The 19,857-nt window shown below is 44.8% G+C and overlaps 1 protein-coding gene across 1 annotated transcript in view; it reads left to right on the forward strand.

Annotated features, from left to right (window-relative positions):
• Window positions 1-19,600, forward strand: part of LOC112547261 (RING finger protein B-like) — a 67,166-nt gene extending 47,566 nt beyond the window's left edge. Inside the window, exons 16-18 of the mRNA XM_075931858.2 lie at window positions 9,977-10,061; window positions 17,172-17,276; window positions 18,465-19,600. Coding sequence (XP_075787973.2) covers window positions 9,977-10,061; window positions 17,172-17,276; window positions 18,465-18,569 — 295 coding nt within the window. The 3' untranslated portion in view covers window positions 18,570-19,600. The remainder of the gene's footprint in view (window positions 1-9,976; window positions 10,062-17,171; window positions 17,277-18,464) is intronic.
• The last annotated feature ends 257 nt before the right edge of the window (window positions 19,601-19,857 follow it).

The following is a 19,857-nucleotide window of genomic DNA, read 5'->3' on the forward strand; positions in this document are numbered from 1 at the left end:
AGACTATGGAGTTCTGTTGACAAAGCAAGCCGCTTTGTCGACAGAACTCCATGTGTCTGGACGCAAATTGTTGACGGAAGTTTTGTCGACAGTATCTGTCGACAAAACTTCCGTTGACAAAACGCGGTAGTCTAGACGTACCCCAAGTCTGATTTATTTTACTGTTGCAATTCAGCACTGACTACTGAGGATCATGTCAATTTCAGTGAGTGGGTTCATTAATAGCCCCTACAGTCAATTGGGATCCTGTCTCCTTTCCCACCACATATTTTCAACAATCCTTGAGATTTTTAAACATTATAGATGACAGTTTCCTAACTCAAAAAGTATTATAGCCAACATGGGGAAATTTTAGATTAGATCTTGTCAAATATAGTAGCTCAGTGTCTGTGAGGGTATGTCTACACTGCCACCCTAGTTTGAACTAGGGTGGTTAATGTAGTCAGTCGAAGTTGCAAATGAAGCCCGGGATTTAAATATCCCGGGCTTCATTTGCATCTTGCCAGGCGCCACCATTTTTAAATCCCCAGTAGTTCGGACTCCGTACCCGCTGCTACACGCGGCACGGAGTAGATGGAGTAGATAGCCTAATTCGAACTATCTACTCCATCTACTCCGTGCCGCGTGTAGCAGCGGGTACGGAGTCCGAACTACTGGGGATTTAAAAATGGTGGCGCCTGGCAAGATGCAAATGAAGCCCGGGATATTTAAATCCCGGGCTTCATTTGCAACTTCGACTGACTACATTAACCACCCTAGTTCAAACTAGAGTGGCAGTGTAGACATACCCTGAGTCTGTAACGCTGATGTACACGGCAACGCCCCCAGCCGTGTACGTCAGCGCCCTTCCCTCCGTGGCAGCTCCCCTCCATTCCCCTCCCTCCGTGGTGGCGCCACTCAGCTGGGCCGCAGCGGGGGAGCAAGCTGAGTGGCGCAGCGCTTGACCGAACCACCATGACACGAGGGAAAGGGGGGGGCAGGGCAGTAACATACACAGCCGGGGGTGTGTATGTCAGCTCCCCGCCCTCTTCTCCTCCCCCATGGTGGCCTGCTTCATTGTGGATGGGGGGGGAGCGGTGCTGGCCAGGAAAGGGGGATGGGCCTGGAAACAGCTAATGGGGGGAGTGGCAATGGGGCTGGCTGAGGGAAATGGGAGGGCCAATGGGAAGCAGGGCTGGTCGTGGGATGGGGAGGGGGGGGTCAGGCGGAACAGGGATGGCCATGGAATATGGGCGGGGGGGAACCACCAGCTGGGAGAGGGCAGGGCTGGCCGGGAGGAAGGAGCGGGTGTGGAAAGCAGAGCTAGCAGGGGCGGGGAGAGGTGCAGCGGCACTTGCCGGGGAAAATCAGGAAGAGGAATGGGCTGGCGGGAAGCAGAGCTGGGGGGGGAGTTGCAGGGGAGCTAGCTAGGGAAGTGGGGGAGAACCGGCCAGCCGGGAAGGGGGGGTGAGCAAATTGGCCGGTGGGGAGTGGGATTGACCTGGGCACTTGTTGCCTGTCCCACACAGTGAGGAGGAGGCTTCCTCTCCTCCTCACACTCAACCATCTAAGGACTCCCAGCAGCAACCACAGCCCCAACTCCCAGCTGGGACTCCCAGCCGCTCCTCCCGCCCACGCCAGGCTTCTGTCTGGCATGCAGCCGGACAAATCAGAAAATACTGGACATTGCACGTGTCCAGTATTTTCTGATTTTTTTACTGGACAGGGCATGAAAATACCAGACTGTCCAGTACAGTGCTGGATACCTGGCAACCTTACCCACCTCTCCTCCCCTGCTGCGGCCTGGCTTGGCTCAGTGTTGCGCACTCAGCCACCACAGAGGGAGGAGAAGGGGGCAGGGTGGTGGTGATGTACATGGCCCCACCCCCTGGCCGTGTACATCACCGCCCTCCCTTCCTCGCCCGCTGTGGCACTTAGCCAAGTGCTGCGTCCCTCAGCTTGGCCGCTGCAGGGGAGCCAGCAGTGCAAGGGGCCATTTGGGCTTGCCCACAGCAGGAGGGGAAGGGGGGGCAGGGCGGTGACATACATAGCCCCACAACCTGGTTATGTACATCACCGCCCCACCCCCCTCCCTCGCGGTGGCCCAGCTGAGCAGGCAGCACTCAGCTGAGTGCCACGGCGGGAGGGAAAGGGGGAGGGAGAGGCAGGAGTGGAAGAGAAAGAAAGAAGGAGATGGAGAGAGAGGCAGGAGGCGGAGGAGAGCTGAGAGAGAGGGGGAGGCAGTAGGAGGAGAGAGAGAGAGCGCGAGCACGAGAGACCGGAGGCTCAGGAGAGAAGACCAAGGTGAAGGAGAGACCTGAAAATCCCGTCTTATGACAGGCTAACTGGCTAGTCCTAACATAAAGAAGAAAAGATCAGATAATCATAGCTTAAGTACAAGTGACCAAGTTGATCACATTTATAATGTGCAAGCAGATTAAAGTCCAGTGAGAGAGAGAGAGAGAGAGAGATGAGCTAACCAAGCTGGGAGAAGGAATTTAATAAGAAAAACTTGCATAATAATTCACATCCTTTAAGAATGCCTTCCTAAATGCCAAAGAAGCCACAATTCAACAACTGAAGAAGAAGACTATTCTGATTAAATACACAACCTGGTTTAGAAGGGAAGTGAGGACAGCTATAAAAATAATAAAATACTACTATATAATGAATGGTAGGAAAGGGGAGTTGATAGTAATGAATATAAATCAGAAGTTAGGAATTGGAGACAATTGGTAAGTATAGCCAAGGGACACAGGAGAAATGTATGGCCAAAAGACAAGGACAATAAAGAGTTTTAAAATATATTATTAGGCACAAAAACAATCCTGACAATGGTATCGGTTCATTACTAGAGATAAATAAAAGAATTGTGAACAATTATTCATAAAAAAGCAAATGTGTTCAATACATATTTTTGTTCTGCATTTGAAAAAGAAAAAGGGAAAAAAAGATGTTGCAATCTCAATATATGGTTATGATAGCACTCTTTCCAGCACTCTTTCCTGTCCATTATCATCTTTGGAGGCTCTTAAAACAAAGCCCCCGAAGTTAGATATTTTATAGTCGGCAAGTCCAGATAGCTCTTTTGAAACTCTAGGACACAAGTTGTCTGAGATGCTCGCTGGAAAGTCAATGTTGCTTTTCAATAGATCTTTGAGAACTAGGGAAGTTCCAGAAGAATGGACAAAAACTAACTTTGTGCCAATTTTTATAAAGGATACACAAAGTGACTCAGGTAATTATGGGCCTGATGTTGATCGCAGGCAAGATAGTGGATCCATAATGTGTGACTGGATTAATAAAGAATTAAAGGAGGGTCCATGCAAAATAACTTCTGTATAACTAATTTGATATATTTTTGATGAGCTTATACGTTTGAGTAATAAAGGTCATATCGTTGACATAATGTGCTTAGATTTGATTAAAAAGCTAGAATATAAAATTCTTCAAGTGATTGCTCATGTGCATTCCAATATAGGTGCATGCACATGCCATCGGAGACTTTTCCCTCAGCAGTAGCCTTAGGGCCAGCAGGGAGCCCCCTGGAGTGGCGCTAATATATTGGCTCATATACCCCTGCTGGCCCCCTCACCCACTCAGTTCATTCTTACTGCCGTGATGGTCTTTGGAACAACCCTCAGCTCATCTTAGAGTCGTTCGCTTCACAGTTCTTCTCCTTCGTTAGCAATCATCTCTTAAGTATCTGTTAATTTAGTTAAAGACTTTAATCTGTAGTTTTCTTTACCTCGCAGTGGCGCACCATGCGCCCACAGTAGGGCATGCCTGGCCCACAAGCCTTTAAGCCCTGCAAGAAGTGCAACAAGTCTATGCTGTGTAGTGACCCACACTCATCGTATTTGAAGTGCCTGGGAGAATCGCACATTACAGAAGCGGCAAGATTTGTAAGGTGTTTAAGCCCAGAACCAAATGAGAGCGCAAGTCACAGCTCAAGGCACTCCTGATAGAGGTGGCACTGTGGCCGGCACCAGCTCCGGCCCTGGCACAGGACTCATCACTGAGCTCCAACAGCACACTGGCCCCGATACAGAAGAGGAGGCCTAATAGGGGTCAGTCCCCACCTAGACACACACACTCTGTGTACTCTACAGTGGGGCACATGGCACCAGCCAGTCCAGAGCCCAGGACTTCTAGGTCAGGTGACTACTCTTCCCACTGGAAGAATGTGAGTCCTTCAGAGGATCTCCCAGACCCATCCACCCAGGAGGCTTTAGAGGCAGCAAGGGTCCTTATAGACTCTTCTCCCTCCCCTCTGCCCACCCTGGCACCCTCAAGACAGCACGGGAATGCCCAGTACCGCTCCCCTCCCAGGGTGCCTGGTGAAACGGTGCACAAGGTGCGGCAGAGCCATGTGACACACGTGGCACCTCCCCCGGCACCAACTACTGTCACACTGGTGCCGTTGGCACAGGCACTGGCAACGGATCCGGCACCAGATGTGACACGGATTACCCACCCCGCACCGATTCCATCAGGTACCACGTCTCAGCCATGCCTTCTCCTCGGCGTCGGCACCACAGCAAGCCGGAAGCCATGTCTCGGCGCGCCATAGGATAATCAACATCAGCATCGGCACCACCATGGTCCACCTCAGAGTACTCTTCCAATTCCAATGCAGAGTCTGCATGGTTTTCACGGGGCTCTCGGTCCCCATTCACAACACCGCTCCTGCTTCCGGCACCAGTCCCAGCACTGTACTTCCCCACATTGGTACCAACAACAGTGGGCTCAGCCAATCCCTGTACCAATGTTCCAGCAGACGTGGCACTACAAGCAGCACTAGATATGGCTGATGCAGCTTCGAGTCATGGCCACCGGAGTAGTCCTGCATGGCAGTTCGTGGCTCCAGAGTGCCACCAGAAGTCTCGAACACCTTGCAGGATCTCCCTTTTGAAGGCACATCACTCTTCTCTGAGCAAACTGACAGCAGTTACACTCATGGCCCCACGGTACGCTCATGGCCCCACAGTACGCTAACATCTTTATGACTGACTTAGAACGTTTCCTCGGATCCCGTCCCCTCTTACCCCTTCTCTACTTATGCTACATCAATGACATCTTTATGATCTGGACCCATGGCCAAGAAACGCTGGAAACATTCCACAGAGATTTTAACAACCTATACCCCACCATCAATCTCAGCCTGGACCATTCTACACGAGAGATCCATTTTCTGGATACCACAGTACAAACTACTCTACAGAAAACCTACTGACTCATACAGTTACCTTCATGCCTCCAGCTCCTATCCAGAACACACCACGCGATCCATCGTCTATAGCCAAGCCCTTCGATACAACCGCATCTGCTCTAATCCCACTGACAGACCAGAAACTTCAGGATCTCTACCAAGCATTTATAAACCTCAACTACCCACCCGGAGAAATAATAAAAAAAATTGAAAGAGCCAGACGAATATCCAGAAACCATCTACTTCAAGACAGAACCACGAAAACCAACAATAGAACACCACTTGTCATCACCTACAGCCTCCAACTTAAACCCGTCCAACACATTATCAATAAACTACAACCTATACTGGAACAGGATACTAAGCTCCAAGAGCCTCTGAGAGACAGACTCATAGTATCGTATAGACAACCACCTATCCTCAAGATGATTCTTACCAACAACCACAGGACATACCACACTAACACCAACCCTGGAACTTTCCCTTGCAACAAACCCCATTGCCAGCTTTGTCCACATATTCATTCTGCTGATACCATTATTGGACCTAACCAAGTGAGTTATAAGATCAGTAACACATATTCCTGTTCATCCAGAAATATAATCTATGCTACCATTTGCCAACAATGTCCATCTGCTATGTACATTGGACAAATGTTTCAGACACTTAGCCAAAGAATCAATGCCCACAAAACAGATATGAGATAGGATCACTGTCAAGGGTGCATGCCCCCAGTGTGCCTCAGTGCCCCCTGACTGTCCTCATATAGCCCCTCTCAGGACAAGTTACAGTCTGTATGGGTTGCTCATCATAGGCATCAGGGTTGTCTCAACTGCCCTGCTTACCTAGGCTGCATCAGGGTCCACCTCCAAACCAGGGCTTTGCCTCCAGCCCCTGGCCGGGGAGTCTTGGCTGGCCCTCTTCCAGCTATTGCTGGCTATCCCCAGCTTGTCTCCCTCCACGAAGCTCCTGCTTCCTCTGCAGTCAGCTCTACACTGGCTCTTCCCCCCTAAGCAACCTGTGCTTCTCTATATATACGTGCCAGCTGGGCTCTCACTCGCCCTAATGGGTTCAGCTGGCTTCTACAAGCCAATCGTGCTGCCCTAGTTGCTTGCCAGCTGGGCTCTCCCTAGCCCCACATAGCTCCAGCTGGCCTCTTTCTTTCTAGCCCCGGCTCCGGGCCTGAGTCCTGGTCTTAAAGGGCCAGTGCAGGGCAGGTACCCTGTCACAATCACAAAGAAAAAACAGTTTCTTGCCATTTCAACCAGAAAGGGCATTGTCTCAACGACCTGATTACCTGCATCCTGCTTCAAAGACCTTTTAACACCAGACTTGAAAGAGAATCCTCTGAACTGTCATTCATGCTTAAATTTGACACTTTACACCTAGGTCTTAACAAGGATGCTAATTACCTTACCCATTACAAAGATAGCTTCCCCTATTATCACCTGTAATATCATTAGCTCACAGACATTTACCTCCCCCCTCATCCGTCTTTTGTTCTGAAATTTGATTTATCCTTTTCATATGTGTTCATTTTTTTGATTGTATCCTTTGGTTTATATGGTCGTGCCAATTTTCTTCCACAATTTGATCTGAGAAAGTGGGTCTGGCCACGAAATCTCATCACCTAATAAACCATCTTGTTAGTCTTTAAAGTGCTACATAGTCCTGTTTTTTGTTTCAGCTAGACCAGACTGATATGGCTACATATCTATTACAGGTCTCCAAATGTACCTGTAAATGGGGAATAGTCATAGAGATGACCTGTTTTTAGTGGGAATCTTTAGGGACCTATTGGCCTTATTTTATTTAACATCTTTATCAATGACCTGGAAGAAAATACAAAAAGTTTGCCAGATGACTCCTATAGCATTGAGAATGAGACTGCAACAATTATTTATGATTAAAACCAACAAAATCCCATATAATTTTCTAAATCTGAAGGACACACTGAATACATCTTTGATTATACACTAGCATTTTACATTATTGATGACTTAGAATAGAAAAAGAGATATTTTCCTCATATAGAAGGACTTAGATCTAACAAGGCAAACATATTGTGCAGTTTCCAAGTTGGGATGAAAGGCAGATATCAGATTGTCAGGTGATATATTTGATTCACAAGGAAAATGATGTATAGTGTATAATTTGATGTGAAACTGGGATTTTTATTTATTGAAGTAACAGGCATTTCACCCTATTGACTGTCAGTCTTACAGCCATATTTCTAGTTTGTTTAACTAGCAATTTCCCTACCCATCTCTTGTTGCCTCATAATGGGTAGAGGTTCACTTTGCATAAGAAAGCACAAATTCATCGTTACTTGGTAACTTGAAATGTTACAGCAATACAGCTGTGCCACTGTAGCACTTCAGTGTAGACATTACCTACATCGACTGGAGAATTTTCCCATTAGTTTAGATAATCCACCTCCCTGAGAAACAGGAGCTAGCTCAACAAAGAAATTTTCTCTCTGCCTAGTGAGATAGTTAGAAATACATAAAGATTACTATCTTCTTCCAAAGATTTAAGTCCTTCTCACAATATGTCAAGATTTGGATGAGCTGTGTGTACCCACTCTTCTTCTTCTTATGTCCATTTAAAACCAGACCACTTAAAAAATTATTATTTTATATTTTGCTTTGTTTTGTATGGCGTTTAAGAAAGGAAAGATTAAAAAAACAAATTTTACTTTAATCAACAATATAGATGTATTTGTCACTGCCACACCATCTGGAAGGGGTTGCTATAATTCAAGCCTCTGGCTCTGATCCTAAGGATGGAACCTTGCACCCAAGGAGCTTCATTGATTTTAATGAAGATCCTCATGGGGGTTCATCTGCATAGAGTTCATTGAAGAACTGAGGCCTTAGATCCTAATCCTGCAAACATTTATACACATGCTTACTTTAACTGTGCCAGGTAGCCCTACAGATGGTAAAGGGCTATTCACAATAGTCAATTTAAGCACAAGCAGAATTGACACCTAGTATGGGCAGTGGGTTTGCAGAAATTTTGCCCAGCATGCCCAGAACCTGCACCCCTCTCCCCCCCCCCCCCCACACACACATACACATACCTGCCTAAGACTCTAGGAGGGAATTTGGGAGAAGAAGGGGTGTGAGCTCTGGGAGGGAGTTTGGGGGCTGAAGGAGGACGAGGGTGCAGGGGAGTTTGGGAATCGGTGGGTTGGGGGAGGGATGCAGGCTCTGTCAAGGAGTGGGTCCAGGAGCAGGTGCAGAAGGAGGGGGTAGAGGGGTACAGTGCGTATCTGGGGCAGCCACAGAGAGGGCTGGGGACAGGATCTCTGTGTGCTGCTGTTTGCAGGCACTACCCCTACAGCTTTCCATTGGCCACAGAAGTGTTCAGGGTGGAGCAGCACACAGAGTCACACACCCCTCTCCAAGGTCACAGGAATGGGCTGGCAGCTGCACAGAGCTAGTGGCAGAAAGATGCTTTTAGTCCCACTGCACTGCCTGTGGGGGGCCTGTGGGGAGCACGCAGGGCAATAGGTGAGGCCAGAGGACACACTGGAGGAGAACACATGTGGGGTGGCAGGTGGGACTCTGGGAACAAAAATGACCCCAAACTTTGGTGGAGCAAGACCCACTAAGCCAGGAATATTCCTGGTGCCAAGGCACCATCGACCCATATGACTTACTGCCTATGCAGTCGCATGAGAACATTGCCATGAAACTTATAAACATGCCTGAATTCACATTTTTTGAAACTTACCCTGCTAGATATTCCACCATGTTCACATTATGGCATTTCCTTTCTCTTTTTGCCTCAAGGGAAAGGGGTCTCTAACCCAGTTTGGTTTTGCTTGATGATGCATCACTTAGGGTTCCTCAGGTAAAACAGGTTGCAACTCTGTGGATCCTGTGTTATAGTATGGAAAGCTAGACCCTCCCTGGAGTATCCTGGATCCTCAACTCTGTGCAGCATAATTCCTTGAGGTGTTGTTCTGCCATGGCTTCTCCTCCCCAAAGTCTGCAGTTTCTCCACATACTTCCTCTCCAGGGATAAAAAGAGTAAAGGGGGGGAAGTTGATGCTTGGAGCTACGTTAATTCCTGACACAGGTAGATTTCCACTTGGAAATGTGTGTGGTTAGGAGGAAAACTGAGCATGTGTAGGGTTGCTCTAGAAGTGTACCCTTCTAAACCACAGATCTTTAACATCTGCTATTCCTGCACTGACCTGATCAAATAACCCCACCTGCATTTAAAATCTATATTTTAAATGATGTGGCAGTAACTGATGCCACTAACATCCTTAGAATACTGGCTTTTTCACTCTGAGAATTTCAAGTCTTTTTTGTATGTTTGTTTTGTCAAAGTCAGACAGGACTCACAGATTTGTCAGACTGCTCTGTTTATTCAGCAAAGCTCTGCTAAAATGCATCCAGAAAATGTGAGCACCATACAAGGTTCAAACCCCTTGATTTATACAGTCAAGAGAAAGTCAAGTTAACAGGATTAAAAGGAGGGGCAAAACTTCACATGATTAGTGTGAGACTTAGTCAAGTATCTTCATTTCCACATCAAGCACACAGCAATCTCCTGTCCATATCTACTTGGTTATCTCATATTACTTTCTGCCTAACACCTAATGTTCCTTTTCCTGTTAACCTGGCTAGCACGTTGATCTCTTAAAAGACAAACAGAATTCCTTCAACTTATTCAATTATTACAGCACAATTCATCTTTCTCTTACAGTATAATTCTTTCTACTTTCACAGTTTTTACTAAACATATCCCTCTCCCCGATATTTACAGGGAGAAAACTGAATTGGTTCAGGCCACAACTGCATTCCAACAAGAAAAGGAGGCTTACAACAAACAGTTCAGATTTCAACAGCAGGTGGGTTTCTGTATTTATAGAAGATTAGGTGAAAAAGTGCCTGCATGTTCATAGATGGAATTCATTTCTTCAGCAATTACATATTAGCAGACTCTGGGGAGACATAAGTTAAAACATCACTTGATGCTGGCCAGGCTGAACTTGCTCAACTCAGGTGTTGATAAGCTAGAGAAGGTTCAGTGGAAAGCCCCAAGAATGATTACAGGATTAGAAAACATGCCTTATAATGGTAGACTCAAACAGATTGATCTATTTAGTTTAACAAAAAAGAAGGCAAAGGGGTGACTTGATTATAATATAGAAAGTACATACATGGAGAACAACCTCCTCTTTTTCAAATGGATAGATACAGGATAGCAAAGGGAATGGAAATTAGCCAGCAGGCTGTACTCTCCCCTACTTCATCCTCCCATCTATAAAAAGCATAGCTGGTAATGAATCAGAAATGGAGACTACATCATTTCTTTTACTTTCAAGAATGGAAACAGCTAAATTCACAAAGCATCTTGGGTCAGATTCACCAGGCTGCAGGCCCCCTGGAATTAGAAAGTCTGCTTGTAGCAGGGGCACAGTACCTCTCAGGAGTTAACACTGCTCCAAAAGTGGAAACAGCCACCATATAGGAGAGAACATGGACAGATCAGCTATGAGTTGCGCTGAATCAGTGGTTCTCCTAAGCAGTTTCTTCCAGAGGTGCTCCAGTACTGCCCCTACAGTAATTCAAGCTGTTTTTCTCTGGCAGAAGTGAGGAGTATAGCATTTGCACTGCTGCCTATCCTTCCCAGAAAAAATCCCCCCTCCATTGTTGCTGCTTTTTCAGGTGAAAGGGATGAGCTTTTCCATTTATGTTTTGTCATTGTGACATGTGGGCATCTGTTTTGCATCCTCACCACATCCCTGGGGGTATGTCTACACTACCCTCCTAGTTCGAACTAGGAGGGTAATGTATGCATACCGCACTTGCTAATGAAGCCCGGGATTTGAATTTCCCGGGCTTCATTAGCATAAGCGGGGAGCCGCCATTTTTAAATCCCCGCTGCTTCGAACTCCGTGTAGCGCGGCTACACGGGGCTCGAACTAGGTAGTTCGGACTAGGGTGCCTATTCCGAACTACCGGTACACCTCGTTTCACGAGGAGTACCGGTAGTTCGGAATAGGACCCTAGTCCGAACTACCTAGTTCGAGCCCCGTGTAGCCGCGCTACACGGGGTTCGAAGCAGCGGGGATTTAAAAATGGCGGCTCCCCGCTTATGCTAATGAAGCCCGGGAAATTCAAATCCCGGGCTTCATTAGCAAGTGCGGTATGCATACATTACCCCGCTAGTTCGAACTAGCGGGGTAGTGTAGACATACCCCAAGGGAGTAACTCTGTCTGTACTATAAATAAGCAAGAGGTAAGACAGAAAACATAGAAACCATCAAATTGTTAGAACAAGCAAGCATTGTAATATGTCTCTGCATGACTTAGCCAGCTGTTATGTCCCTTGGCTACCAAATTCCAAGACAGGCTGCTGTTCTGAAAGATTAATGGTCTGTTTTTCCAGTACCATTCTACTCTACTTCCTCCTGCTTTGTAGGATTCAGAATCCTCTCTGGTGTGTAGCATCATCTATATATATTTGCTATTACTTTAAATCTTTAATTTTAATAGCATACTAGGATACTTTCATCTACCGCTTAGAGTTTAGAGGCCTGATTTGGATATTTAGGCGGCAGGGTGTCTCTTTCTATATCTTGACCCCAGTGCTCCCTTCTGGTAATGAGTGGATCTCAGCATTTTCTTTCCTTTGTCTGCTCTTTCTGCTAACCTAAAGATGCTAACCTATGCTCTCCACATCCAATTCTTCCCAGAACAATACTGCAGTCTGAAACAGATGAATGTCCTTTATGGCAATCCGGGCACAAATCTATCCAAGAATCTTTCAAATATCTATGATAAAAGTAACTGCTCAGGATTTCTTGCTTCCAGCCTGGGTGCAACAAATTATTTCACAGGGTGTTATTCAACATGGAGATGACTTAATGTTTTGGGAGAACATTGATGGGCAGGGTTGCCTTGAAAGGCAAGATATCTGTGTATTCAGCTGCTTTCTCCCTCCAGTTCTGCAAGGCCCAGGGAGGCAAGGGCTTTCCTTGAAAGGAAGAGATGGGAGCTGTTGCCTGCTTCTAGGAAGCCTGAACTGACCTCCTGATAGAATCATAGAATACTAAATTGGAAGGGTCCTCGAGAGGTCATTAAATCCAGTCCATTGCCCTCACAGCAGGACCAAGCATCTTCTAGATCATCCCTCATAGATTCTGTCTAACCTGCTCTTACATATCTCGAGTAATGGAGATTCCACAACCTCCCTAGGCAATTTATTCCAGAGTTTAACCACCCTGACATTTAGGAAGTTTTTTCTAATGACCAACCTAAACCTCCCTTGCTGCTATTTAAGCCCATTGCTTCTTGTTACATCATCAGAGGCTAAGGAGAACAATTTTTCTCACTCCTCCTTGTAACATCCTTTTAGACACCTGAAAACTGCTATCATGTCTCCTCTCAGACTTCTCTTTTCTAAACTAAACATATCCATATCTTTCAGTCTTTCTAGACTTCTAATCATTTTTGTTACTCTTCTCTGGACCTTCTCCAATTTCTTCACATCTTACTTGAAATGTGCTGCCCAAAACTAGACACCACAGTCCAACTGAGGCCTAATCAGTTCAGAACAGAGTGGAAGAATTACTTCTCATGTCTTGCTCACAACACTCCTGTTAATACATCCCAGAATCATGTTTGCTTTTATTTGCAACAGTGTCACACTGTTGACTCACATTTAGCTTGTGATCCACTATGACCCCTAGACCCCTTTCAGGATATTTGCCTTCTCCTCAAATCTTACAAGTCATTAAAACTCATCTGTGCCTTTCCTCTGCTCACTGTCCATTCCTCTAAAGACTAACAAGATGGTTTAATAGTTGATGAGCTTTTGTGGGCCAGACCCACTTCCTCAGATCATATTCTGGAAGAGAATTGGCATGACCATATATACCAAAGGAATACAATGAAAAAAGTGAACACGTCATTAAACTGACAAATCAGATTTTGTACAGAAGGTGGGGTGAGGGAGAGGGAGGGAGAGAATAGCTATTTATGAGTCGATGAATGGCTAATCAGGAGTGATAAGTGGGGAAGCTATTTTTGTAATCGTTAAGCTAATTAGCATCTTTGTTAAGGCCCATTCATAAAGTGTCAAATTTAAGCATGAAAGAAAGTTCTGAAGTTTCCCTCTGTAATCTGGTGTTAAAGTCTCTTTGAAATAAGATGCATGTAGTAAGGTTGTTAAGATTATGTCCAGGTAGGTTGAAATGAAAAACAACTGGTTTTTCCTTGTGAAGATGTCTGATTTGTGGGCATTAATTCTTTGGCGAAGTGTCCGAGAAGTCTGTCCAATATACATAACAGAAGGACACTGTTGGCACATGATGGCATAAATTATATTTCTGGATGAACAGGAATATGTATTCTTGATCGTATAACTGACAAGGTTAGGTCCAGTGATGGTGTCACCAGAGCTGGGCGTGCGGTGCCTGATTGCAGGTATAAGGGGCGCCGCACACCCCTTACAGCTGCCATCAGGCACCCCCCATAGGTTGGTGCCCCGGGCAGCTGCCCGGCTAGCCCATGCCTTAATTCGGCCTTGCACTGGGTTAAAGTGCAGTGCTTACTTACTAGACATTGCTGTCTCACAGCAACTAGGCAAAGCAAAGACAAATAGAGGTGGAAGAGGAAGAAAAAAGAAACAAAAGGAAGAAAAATAAAGAGTATGTAACAGGAGAGAGATGGAAGAAACTGGATAGTGCATCATCTGATATAGAAACTCCTGTGTTCCAAGCTGAGGAGGGTGTTGTACTTGAATACTTGATAGATATTTTAGATCATAGACAAGCATTTAATTGAGTCTATTAACACAGAGACACAGAATTTTCACCTTTTAACCTTTTACAGGATTAACTAACTAGCAAGTAGCAAAACAGTCTCTTTGTTTCTAAGGCTATGTCTACACTACGAAGTTTTTTCGGAAAAACCGCCATTTTTCTGAAAAAACTTCAATTACGTCCACACTGCAGTCACATTCTTTCGGAAAAAAAAATCAAAAGAACAGAGGTGTTTTTCTGACATTGGTAAACCTCTTTCTATGAGGAAGAAGCCTTTTTCTGAAAGAGCTCTTTCGGGAAAAGGTGTGTGTGGGAAGAGGGAGTTCTTTCGACAGAAGAGGAAAGAGGAAAAAGCACAGGTGCCCTGGTGGCGACTCCATCCATAGCAATCACAACTTAAATGCGAGATAGCGTCCATTCATTGTGGACGCTCTCTTTCAAAAAAGCAGACCGATTTTTCGATGCACTCTGGCAGTGTGGTTATTCTCTTTCGGAAGAAGTTTTTTTTTTTTTTGGAAGATCTCTTCTGGAAAAGCTTCTTCCAAAAGAAGCCTGCGGTCTCGACATAGCCCCCATCACAAACTATTTTAGGTAACAGGTGGGACCAGCTATTGAAGAGTAGATCATGCCAGGAAATGTAGATTTTATTAATGTGAAAGTTTGAAGTGCAGGAGTAAAACACTGAGTCAGGATCCGATCCAGATGTGTTGCACAAAGTATTTTCAATCATATTTCTGAATAACTGAAAAATAGTTTTCCTTCCTTTGTCCTTCTAAGCACCTGCTCCTCATTCAGACACTCCTGTGCTTAGCCAACTACGTGGCTTCCCCAGTGCTTTTCAGCTTCTCTTCCACTCTCCCTTCTTCTAGGCCAGGGGTCAGCAACCTACACCTGCGTGCCATAAGTGGCACGCAAGCCAATTTAGAGTGGCACGTGATGGGAGCTTAGCCTCCCCTCCCCCACACATACGGAGGCCAGGTGTTGGGCTGCAGCTGCTCTGCTGGCCCCAGCCAGAGCCAGAGCCGGAGGCTGTGTGTTGGGCTGGGGGCTGATCCTGCTAGGTTGGAGCATCCCTGCCTGTGGCACGCCAAGCCCCACAGAACTAGAGCAGCCCACTGACCATAAGTAGTAAGCATCACTCAGTAAGGGTGATGTTAACCATTCACATCCCTATTTTGAATAGGAGTTTAACAGCTGGGCTTTCTTCTTTTATATTGATGTATGTGTGTATGTGCTCACACACATGCACGCTGGCTTAATTTTTGTTTTTAAACTACTCAGCTGGTGGACTTATTTGAGCTTTTAAAAGATTTTAAGTTAGAAGTATTATTTTTTGGATTTTATAGGAATATCTATAATTATTTTTAAAGTTTTATTTTGATGATAATTTTTATTGTTTTGGCTGCTTTATTATTGACAAAGGGATGTAGGGGGTTTATTTGGGGTTTCTCTTTTTATTTTTACTTATTTTATGTTTAATATTAATCACTTAATGTACAAGTAAAACTTTTAAAGCATCACAGGAAAAGCTGGAATGGAGCCCAGGGCAGGAGACCAAGTAGTCTGCATGGTGAAGGGCGCCCCTACACCCCTCCCGGTAGAGTGGCGTGCCCCAAGACAGGAGGGTTAAATCTGGCACACCACTTCAGAAAGGTTGCCAACCCCTGCTCTAGGCAAACAGCAATTCCCAGAAGTCCCAGCTTTCCTGGAGAGAGGGCAGCAGACATCAGATCTCCCATTCCCATTTATTTTCGTTTTCAGAGCTTTCAGCCCCCACTTCTGCCATTTGCATTGGCATAAGCTGTCACAACTTTATGGGTTTCATTGGAAATCAGCGGCTGTAGCTGGGCCGCACATGCGCTGTGTGCCCCGGGGGTGGGCCTGTGCACCCTAAGAGGATGGGCCTGCTCCCCACGGGTGGGCCTGCGCATGCACTGTGTGCCTGGGGGCAGTGCTGCACACCTGTGCCTGGGGCGCCAGAATACCTCGGGCCAGCCCTGATTAGGAGGAGCTTTGCCAGCAGATCCAGACAAGTGATTATTCCCCTTTATTCAGCTCTGGTGAGGCCACATCTGGAGTATTGTGTCTAGTTCTGTGCCCTCCACTATAGAAAGGATGTGGACGCATTGGAGAGGGTCCAGCAGAGGGTGACCCAAATGATTAGGGGTCTGGAGCACTTGACCTATGAGGCGAGGCTGAGGGATTTGGGTTTGTTTAGTCTACAGAAGAGAAGAGTGAGGGGGGATTTGATAGCAGCCTTCCACTTCCTGAAGGGACGTTCCAAAGAGGATGGAGAAAGGCTGTTCACAGTAGAACAAGGAGCAATGGTCTCAAGTTACAAGGGGGGAGGTCTAGGTTGGATATTAGGAAAAAGTATTTCACTAGGAGGGTGGTGAAGCACTGGAATGGGTTACCTAGGGAGGTGGTGGAATCTCCATCCCTAGAGGTTTTTAAGTCTTGGCTTACAAAGCCCTGGCTGGGTTGATTTAGTTGGGATTGGTCCTGCTTTGGCCAGGGGGCTGGACCTCCTGAGGTCTCTTCCAGGTCTATGATTCTATGATTTTAGCTATTCTGTTGCTTTCTTTGTTTGGTCTGTGCTGTAATAGATGACTTCTGGGTATCCACCTGGGTTTAACAATCTGTTTCTTCTCTTCTCTGGGTAAGTACTGTAATTTTAAGAATGCTCAATGAAGATCTTGTAGGTGTTTGTCTCCGTCTGAGGGACTGGAGCAAATGGGGTTGTATCTTAGGGCTTGTCTGTTCGCAGTGGATCATGTGATGTGTTCTGGATGGAAGCTGGAGGCATGTAAATAAGAATAGTGGTCAGTAGGTTTCTAGTAAAGAGTGGCATTCATGTAACCATCCCTTGTTTGTTCTGTAGTGTCCATGATGTGGATCTTTTGTGTGGACTGGTCCAGGCTGAGTCTGATAGTGGAATGGAAATTGTTGAAATCCTGATGCAAGTCTTACAAGGGCTTCCTTCCCATGATTTCAGATGATGACGATGTCATTGATGTATTGCAAATGTCCTGAAGTTTGAAAGAGTCCTAGGATGGGCATATGCCTTTTACAGCACACTTCACTAGATTTTGGGTTGTCTTTTGATGTATAAGTAATTGAACATGGATAACTGTAAAGCCTGTACCACTTAGTAGTATATCTTTTCATTTTTGTGTGTTTTTAAACCAGGAACTACAGGAGCTGCTGGATAAGCACAAGGCCCAAAATGAAGCCTGGCTCAAAGCCAGAGCAGAGGAGAATGACAAGGAAAGAAAAGAAATATGTAAACTGAGGGTAAACTTTTTCAAAGTAATTTATAGTTAGCTGCATAACGAGTCCATTTGGATCCTTTCTGTGAGCACAATTTGTATAGCAATAATGAAATAAGCAAAAAATAAAAATTCCTTGAACATCGCATATGAAGATGATACAACAACAACAAAACCACTGTTGCCAAAATATTCTGGAAGGAAACGTTAAATGAATCACAGACTGCTAGTTCTGGATCACATTTTTAATTTGCTTTCAAATAATTTAATTGTTTTCTCCTTCAGCTTTTTAGTTATGGTAACTAAAATAAATAAATGTGTTTCTAGCAACCAGTTGACTTTTGCATGAATGATGAACATGTCTTGTTTCACTGTTGCTCTGTTTTAGCTCTGATTTCAGCATCCCTGTATACTTCATTTTATGAGGAATAAAGAATGTTCTGAAAGAGGAGTTTTTCTGACATTTGGCCCCGTGTAGATGGGCCAAATGTTGGAAAAGTCTCTTCCGAAAAAACAAGTGGAAAAAGATACACAAATTGTGGTTCGCAATTTGTGTATCTTTTTCCAAAAAAACCCATTAGTGTAGACATAGCCAGAGAGATTTAGTAAGTAAAGAGAAACTACTCAGTAGCTTTCACAGGAACTAGATGCTCTTTGTGGAATGATCTTCTGCCCAGCCCGTAGAAACTGGAGCAGGAGGTAATGCTGTCAGAAATAGTAATAATTCTTGCTGGGTTCCTTCTTGAGGTTTCTACTATGTAGTCTCTGGGGACCTCAGCCTGCTGGAGCTGTGTTACAGAAGAGGGAGGGATAATAGAGAAACATAGGAAGCAGCCATCCATCAGGGCTGCTCCCCCACCCCCGGAGATCTGGAAGTATTTTTTTTTTCCTGTGGACCCTTAAGTATGGAGGCTGCACTCCCTGCCTACTCCAGGCCCCCAAAGCTTTGCCAAGGGAGAGGACAATTTCCTGCAACCTGCTAAGCTTGTGAATTTTCATTTTGATCTGTCCCTAAATTACTTTTTCCACTTGGCAGTGAACTAGTTGGATTTTGTTTGTTTTGGGTTTTGAATTTTACTTGATCATGGTTGTGCATCTCTAGCACTTATGGGTTTTTTGGATTGGGTGATAAAGAGAGGTTACATTTTTAACTCATTTTTCATCATTATGTTCTTATGTTCTTATCTAAAGCTTAGTCTCCTGTTTTTTGTAGGAAGAGATTCTTCATGATCAGGAGCGGCTAAAAGAAGAACAGCAAAATGTTCAACAGCGCAATCAGCAACTGCTTTCTATTATGCAACAGTTTAAAGGAATGTGACCAGTGTGCTGAATAAAGCTTGAACCACATGATCAAGATCATAGCAACAATACACCCTACTCAAACAACTGAGCTCTTATATACTAATATATATTAAAAAATCCAGTTACTGTGCATGCTGAAGGACCATAACCAGTTAGTGTGAAAAAGAGTTTAATCTCCCTAGGTTTCTCATGAACACTGAAATAATATCTCAATTAAATTTCTACCCCCTACCTTTCGTGCATTTTCCATTTTGATTCAGTGTTCTTTTCATATTTTTGAAGAATTATCTCCCTGCCTTGTCTGATCTTAAAAAAAGAAGAAAAGGCAGAACACGATGGCTGCCCTAATGAAAGCTGAACTCACAGAGTTTTATTTCAGGGTCATGTAGTTAGTATTAGGACGTCATTCATATGCCAGCAAAAAGAACAGCTGGATTGTCAAGTAGGATCTTCTTGTTAAAGAAAAACAGTTAAATATTTTGTAACCGTGGGAATGAAGACAGAAACTGTAACTAGGATTATATTATTAGACTTTATGGCCAGACTCTGCTTACAATTAAACTGGTATACATGAAGAACAAGTCTAGTGACTGCTATGGAGTGACACTGAATTTATACGGCAGGAAGCTAAGAACAGAATTTTGAAACTGGACCTTGCATTGGAGGGACCAAATATGAAATGTTTAAACAGCTTATAGTAATAAGGAAAAAATCATGTTTGCTGTGTGCAGGGGAGTTGTTTAAAGTTCTTAGGCATTTTGTTTTCAATTTCATTCATAAAAAGGGACATTTCCACTACATGCATCTGACAAAGTGGGTCTTTGCCCACAAAAGCTTATGCTCCAATACATCTGTTAATCTGTAAGGTGCCACGGGACTCCTCGTCGCATTCATAAAAAGGAAAGTTGTTTTACTCATCTGCTTCTCTGTATTAAACTGTTCCTCCTTTTAAAATCTCAGTGGGCAGTTTTATACCATAAGTTTTCAGTCAAAATTCCACAGTGGTTGACATTAGCTGGGGGAGGGGAGAAGAGGGAATTCTGCTGAAAAATTGCTGGCACGATAACTCCACATCATAGAATTTTTTCCAACAAATTGTCACTGTAGAGGGAAAAGTTGGAAATGTTTTACCATATTAGCAATATTCATACCCTATGTCAGAAGTGGTATAGAAATTAGACCTGCTTATTGGCATCGTTAGGAACAAAAGGGGCAGCTACACAACTGCCTAATTGTATTACGCGGTCCCTCAAAGGAATATTGCCCATAGCCAGGAATGATCAGTTCCTGTTGTCTAGTCTAAA

This window comes from Pelodiscus sinensis, chromosome 6 (assembly GCF_052426305.1).
Source record: "Pelodiscus sinensis isolate ZL-2025 chromosome 6, ASM5242630v1, whole genome shotgun sequence".
Lineage (NCBI taxonomy): Eukaryota > Metazoa > Chordata > Testudines > Trionychidae > Pelodiscus > Pelodiscus sinensis.